The sequence below is a fragment of the Gloeophyllum trabeum genome (assembly GCF_000344685.1).
Source record: "Gloeophyllum trabeum ATCC 11539 unplaced genomic scaffold GLOTRscaffold_00075, whole genome shotgun sequence".
NCBI classification, from domain to species: domain Eukaryota; kingdom Fungi; phylum Basidiomycota; class Agaricomycetes; order Gloeophyllales; family Gloeophyllaceae; genus Gloeophyllum; species Gloeophyllum trabeum.
In genome coordinates, this window is record NW_006920484.1 from 1 (window position 1) to 6,833 (window position 6,833).

Here is a 6,833-nt window from a genome sequence, read left to right on the forward strand (position 1 = left end):
CTGCGCGCCCGAGGTACATCGCACTGTCCCTCCAAGACCACCGTTTTGCGCCACTGTGTGAACCAGCACTTTGGGCAGCTGCGCCCGAGCTTGAGTACATGGCCTTAGACTTTGGGAACTCCGGAAACCCTGCTGAGCTGAATGGGGCGCTTGTGAGTCGTTTTCCTGTGATTATCCATCACAGTGGGTGACGCTGAATGGTACCATCACGCAGGCAGGGCTGTGTATCGCGCTGCGGGGCACGCAAATCACATACATGTCTCTTCGATTCCCTAGCCCTACATACCACACCAACGATGACCTCCTGCACAGCGTGATGACAAGCATTCGCTACGCTGTCGGCATGGGTCTGTCATCGCTCAGGTATGTAGAAGTCGACATCCACTATGGTCATCACCAAGTCCAGGGCGTGCATCAGCTGCTTGCCATACGCCCGCCTGGGGGCATCGCCACGGGAGTTAGGACGCGTGATGATATTATCTTTGAGAGCCTCGACGTGTCTCGCGCACGCTCTCTGAAGGAAGTGCTTGCTCGGTGATTTCATGCCCCTCGTTTCCACCCCTCTTTTCGTTGATTACGGTACATATGCCAGTATGGACGTACTCCTCATCTGTATCTGTATCATCTCGGCCATGAGACATGATCTACCTTTCAGCTTCTGCACCACTAATGCATCTGAGTCGAACGCTATCGTCGGCGGTCTTCCGATGACTCCTAACACACACGACGACGTACAACCCCGGCCCATTCTCAGCTCCCCGGTCATCCCTCCTGCGGACCTGCCATTGCCTACTAGTACCCAAAGGTAGCCGTCCGCTTGTACCCACGTACGCCGTCAAAAAACCCGGTCGACTCGGATATGTAGGACCCATGCTATTCAGAAAGATGCAGGCAACGCTTCAATGTCATTAGTTCCCTCGTACGTTCTTGCTGTCGTCGATTGCGAGTAGCTACGTATACCACCAGTGCCGCGCTCCATAAAAATGATACACTACCTCACCCTGGGGAGGCGCGATGCGCGAGAGCAGATACTTAGTCTATGAGTCATGCCATTGCTCACCCTCAGGCTGCTCCAGCTAGTCCTCGTGAGGCGCGAGGTAGTGAGAGGGTGCAGTGGCCAGCTGCGGGGGAAACCCGTAGTCTGACTGAGGGCGGGTACCTGTGCTTGATTGGAGAGCGAAGGAGCGGGGCGTCAGTTCAATCCAACTGACTGACCGTGTATCAATCTCCTGAAGGCTGGACTGGCTCTCAGACTGGTCACCCCATATTAGCATGCTGCAATGATATTATTGCCACCTGAAAGAACCCATCGCTGCGGGATAATATATCATGCTTAAACTTCAGGAACGCTACTGCGCGGCCGGGGCGTTCGTTTCGTAGACTTCGACAGAAGCTATATTGACATGGATTTCCGGGACATTTGCCATAACTCAAGCTGCTACAACTGACATACACTGACGGTTCCTTCAGAGCCTCTGATCGTCGGTCTCTTTGTCCCTCTCTTCGCCTCTCCTTCTCGATCAGAATATTGTCAGTTTAAGACCAGGTCTATAATGGGCAACCATTGCCAACTTGAAGCAGGGTCTACAAGTGGAGGGGTGGAGGTCGTCAATGAAATCTGCCACGAGTCACTCCTACGTCGACGGGGGTCTCCTTCGCATTGGAGATACATGCTATAGCACGTCGCCCCCCTTCCGGCCGCCCTGGCGACCCCGCGATGCACCGCTCCCTCGCGTGCCGCGCTGGGCTGCGTGGTGCCTCCCGCTTCTCGACGAACCCTCTTGGCGATCGTCAGGAGGCACCATGGAGCGCGGTGGTTCATGCGCGGAGGGCGCAGATCTCGGCAATACCCTCGACGCCTTGGGTGTCGTGTCCGGACTGGGTGGAGGGGGATGGGGCGTGGTCCTTCCCGTCGTGCTGGAACGTTCAGACGGGGCTTCGTCCTCCCCTGGTGCTGCTCCGTGAGGGACGGGGGGATCTGCGTACATCTGGAGGCGGTCGCGGTAGCTGGTGATGCTCCGCGTGTCGCGGCCAGTGCCGGTCTCGTGCCGTGCCTGCGCAGTCCTCAAGCCTTCCCCTACGCTTTCGACGGAACTGCATGGGAGGTTAGCTCCAGGAAGCATCCCATTTACTCGCGTTCTGAGCATACCCGACATCAACCCCGTGTCTCACAGTATCTTCTTCTGGATGCTCCTTGAGATAGGTGGTGAGTCTTGTCTTCCAGTCTGCGTCTACCCTTGGCAGTTCGACGTCAAGACTGCCCAAAGCGGACAGCATCCATGCATAGATGGCCCGCAGAGTAGGGTCATTTTGCATTCCGGCTTCAATTCGATAAGACTTGGACATGAAGAGTGTGTTCAAATCTTCAAGCGGGCGGTAGAAAAACAACGTGGTTTCATAACTTGTGAGAACTGCATGCTGTACGTTGTTGTCAAGCATCTCCGTCCACACCTTGGAAGATATATCAGCCTTCAAGCGAGAGCATATCGAAAGGGTCGCAAGAGGTTAACGTACTTGGACCAAAAGCTTCGTATCATGATGGATTCTTTCTGCATCCGGCCCAGGCCACAAGAATCGCGCAGCTCTTTTACCAGCATTACTCAATGCACCGTCAGCAATATATGGGTTTTTCTGAATTTTATCGAACTGACGAGGTATTAGGGAGTTTGGGGTTTTATATTCGAAGCAGAGCACCCGCTTCTTACTGAACCGGTCAGTGTAGAAGAGGCCATCGGCAATGGCTTTCGCCTCCTCGGCTGGCGAAGAAGCAATATACAGCTGCTCGCCCACTATACCACCGATTCCATTGCCTCGCGTGGCTCTAACACAGGCCAGTGCTGGATGAACGAGGACCTGATGGATCCATTCCCGAGCGTCCTCTTCACTGTTAACCATGCGAGTCAGAAGAGTTGATGTATGCGGTGGATACACTCTTCCACGCCAGCTAGTCCGCAGAGTGTCGTCGCGTTCGTCAATCTCGACTTTTGCCGCTATCGCGTCGGCTTTCTGGGCCACCCGTTCAGCCAAGTCTTCGTCATATATGACCCACCGTAGCTGCTTGCGCTCTAGCATTGTTCTTTGTGCGTCCGTTGGACCTTTAGTGGACGAGGATGTTTTGGCACTCCGCATCTCAGGAAGATCTGGGAGGGGTAGCTTGAAAACATCGCTAAGAAAGCTAGGTTGTTGGGCGCTGGATTGATCAGACATCCTGGGACGATACTCGTTGAGTCGGTGTCCACATCGGCTGACTATAACCAACTCGGGGCCCCAAAAGAGAAGGACAATGAGAGTTTCACAAGGAGCTCATTTACCATTACCGTCTCGTATGGAACCCACAAAAGAGTGAGAACCGGCCATTGTTATGATGATTTGGACTTGCTAACTTAGGAATGGGCCCTTGTTATCACGTGACTATGATGCGTCCATTCAACTTCGAACGTGTCCACACATTGATACGACGCCTTACGGACTACACCATGAGCGCTGTCCATAATTTTCACTTGCCCATGTCCACACTTCGAATTACTTTCGATGAAGATGAATACTGGAGGCCAGAGCAGCTTCAGATGACAGGTCGGCAATTCACCGACACAGCCGTTATCGACATAGACACCACTGAGGAAATCCACCATAACTCGCGTACGACGGTTTACCGCGGACAGACCCAAGGCATTAGGGCGCTGCTGGTTCTCAAATTTGCCCACTCTGTCCAGGCTCTCGAGGACCTTCGGAGGGAGGCAAGCCTGTATCAGAAGCAGCTCTTCCGCCTTCAAGGAACTGTGATCCCCATCTGCTATGGATTTTTTGAGGCGGTGCACGACACTTTCCCGTTAGGCTGCCTGATTCTGGAGGACTGCGGTGATCCTCCAGACATCATATTCCCGTTCTTACCTATGGTCACGAGGTTCGTCTGCCGAATAGTATTCTGCCACAGCATAACCCATAATCAGCGCGTCAGGATAACTATCCTTCGATATCTTCAGGAAATTCATCGATGTGGCGTAGTACATCAAGATTTCCGAGAACGCAATGTCGTGCTCCGTGATGGGAAACCCCGCATCATCGACTTCGACAGGGTGTCCCCGCACAAAGGCGGATGCACGATGGAGATACGCAAGCTTCCGTCAGTCCCACACAACAGAGAGGTGGACTGTAACGATATCTACTGCTACTGCTATGACTTCCAGATATGGGGCGGTACGTCATTTAACGGCCTGTTCTTCGTGTCTATCTTCACAGGCCCCGTAGATCTCGTCGACATTGGGAGATCGCCATATCCCCAGGAAGGTCTCCCTCCACAAGAAGTCATTGACGTACTCATTCCAAGTAAGGCCATCTATCTCAAAGACGAGGCGACGCAGCGTCTACTGCTTGATCGCCTCCACGAAATCAATGAAGAACTTGAGCGGGGCGTTGCATTGGAAGCCATCGAGTTTGGCATTGTTTTCGTTCTCGGGCGCCCTTTCCGACCAGCGTCGGACTATCCGCCTCAGGGTGTCGTCGATGACCTGTTGCGCGGCTTCCAGCTGTACGACCTCACCCCACAGCAAGTGGAGAGTGTTGCCCATGTTTTGCGAGAGGCAAAGCTTGCCTGTTCTGTCACGACTGAGAAGGTTAGGGAGAAAATCAACGAATGCCTGCACTATCTCAACCGCTACCGGGTGTTACGCGATAAGCTGGTATTTTCAACTTCACACTGATGCTCCTGGTTGTCTCGTTTGGCTATCTTTTGGATGCTGCTCCTGGACTACTCTTCCAGAGTTGGTATATGTATTCTTTGTCGCTTTACGTATGGTGTGGATTGAGTTCATATTTGGCTGTGTGCCCTAATTTGAGGAAAAGGGATGATTTTTGGTCTGAGGTACATACACCATCATAAAAGTTCAAGTACTGTGTGTGGCAGGATTAACTGGACACATTTATGATCACTGTTGCCCACCCTGTACATGCGAATTTGCTACACTGCGGGAGTTGCTTCATTTATGAGGTGCAAAAATGTTGGTGGAAAGGCATATGGAGTGGGTTATATTTATGAAGCGTCGAAATACAACCTATTTTCTAGCCTTAAAATGGTCTGCATAAGTCTTTCCTATGGCACAAGCTTCCCGCATGAGGTAATACCTAATATTCTCATATTTCTTTATTTGCTGATCAAATATACTATTTTCAAACACTTGAGTGACAGGAAATAGCTATCCCCAGCATCTCTTCTGCCCCACGGGAGGCACTAGCAGAGTGAGTGATTACCAGTACATGACTGCTCCCAGCGTCGGAGCAGCTTGTGCAATGTATTGGAGGCATCTCGGGCTGTATTACAATACATGGTGACCACAGCACTGGTACAAACAGTTTTGATACACATTGGGTGGCAGAAGGGTGGGAGCTTGAAATCTGTACTCCTCCTGGGAGGACAGCGGCAGGAACTGGTCAGCCTGACAGCGCTGACGGAAGCATAGCGACAATGCTTACCTGGGAGGACAGTGGCAGAAACTGGTGAGGGCCTCAGCGGCCCAATGCCCAGTTTATATGTTGTCCCCCCAAGGTAGCTATGCCTTTCATTGATCACATCCGCATTTTGCTGATGTGAGAGGAAGGGCAAAGGATGCACCAGGCGGTCTGCCCGGGATACACCATATTGTACGTGTGGAGCAATACGGGATGTACTGTTCGACTGATGCAGTGTTGAGCAGGTTTATATGCGCGGAGCAGCTGCACCATTGGTATGTGTGGAGTGAGTGCAGTGAGTTGATTAAACTCGTGCAAACCACTGCTTTAAACTGATAAAATGCAATATTTTGAAAAGAGTGAAAATGTACAGGGAATGTGACATATTGCAAACCCTCCTCTCATTGTGAATAGCTCATGCCAAAGATAATCTTCTAGGTTGCCTTTGAGCACTGGAAAAAGGAGGTTCTCATCAATGTTGGTGGAATGCATTAACAAATATGATTTCTTCAATATCCCTTTTGACTAACATTTTTCAGCTCAATAATTCCCACTGTGCACTGCAGGAGTTTTGCCATTTTCACCGTGAAAAAATGTTGGTCCAAATTGTTGGCATTGGATTGTACTGGACACTTTCAGTGGGCACAATGACAAGATAGGTACAAATAGTTTCGCATTTTTGGTAATTGTTCTACTGGATGTACTTTTCCTCAGTCCGTTTGCTGTATAGTAGTGTCTGGTTTGTTCCTGTGTTAGTGTCTGTGGCTCTAGACATCTGTGGCATCCTTCTGGTCTATCCCTGCCACATCTGCCACATATTCAGTCCAAATGAGTTTGAGCATAATAACCACATTTGGACTTGGGGGGAGTGGGCCAATGCTGTGCATGGCTGGTTACTGGGCATAAGATACTCCCTATTTTACACTGTATATCATAGAGCTGACACAAATATTCCTATCTTTCTTGAAGTATCATTTGAATTTCACTAGACCTCTCAGGATCATCTTGTATATTCCGTGATTTGCTATAGAGCTCTGAATATATTATGGATTTCCCGCATTTTTCACAATTTTTCTGGCCCTTCTACAGCCTGCAATCAATTCCAGATACCAATGATATTAGACGTGGCAGGGATAGACCAGAAGGACACTAAAGATGCCCAGAGACTCAGACACAGACACAGACACAAACCGGAGGCTAGTATAGAGCAACAGACTAAGGAAAAGTACATCCAGTAGAACAATTACCAAAAATGCGAAACTGTTTGTACCTATTTGGTTATTGTGGCTGCTGAAAGCGTCCAATACAATCCAATCCTAACACTCCCACCTTGTGAGGACGCAAGAAGGATAAGACTCCCACCTAAACTGACAAACAGGCGTCCCCAC

General features: G+C 50.6%; 3 protein-coding genes across 3 annotated transcripts; 2 read left to right on the forward strand and 1 right to left on the reverse strand.

Moving 5' to 3' along the window:
• Window positions 1–98: 98 nt before the first annotated feature.
• Window positions 99–1,145, forward strand: GLOTRDRAFT_97242 (uncharacterized protein; the record flags this gene model as incomplete). Its single annotated transcript, XM_007873274.1, has 5 exons — window positions 99–152; window positions 185–363; window positions 656–805; window positions 866–919; window positions 1,067–1,145. 5 exons carry the CDS (start codon window positions 99–101, stop codon window positions 1,143–1,145), a joined length of 516 nt encoding a protein of 171 aa, XP_007871465.1.
• A 528-nt stretch (window positions 1,146–1,673) lies between these two features.
• Window positions 1,674–3,207, reverse strand: GLOTRDRAFT_134276 (uncharacterized protein; the record flags this gene model as incomplete). The annotated part of the gene is made up of 4 exons (XM_007873275.1): window positions 1,674–2,094; window positions 2,150–2,451; window positions 2,515–2,646; window positions 2,695–3,207. The coding sequence occupies 4 exons, from the start codon at window positions 3,205–3,207 to the stop codon at window positions 1,674–1,676; spliced, it is 1,368 nt and encodes a 455-aa protein (XP_007871466.1).
• A 299-nt stretch (window positions 3,208–3,506) lies between these two features.
• GLOTRDRAFT_141631 (uncharacterized protein) lies at window positions 3,507–4,862 on the forward strand (the record flags this gene model as incomplete). Its single annotated transcript, XM_007873276.1, has 1 exon — window positions 3,507–4,862. One exon carries the CDS (start codon window positions 3,507–3,509, stop codon window positions 4,698–4,700), a length of 1,194 nt encoding a protein of 397 aa, XP_007871467.1. The 3' UTR covers window positions 4,701–4,862.
• Window positions 4,863–6,833: the final 1,971 nt, after the last annotated feature.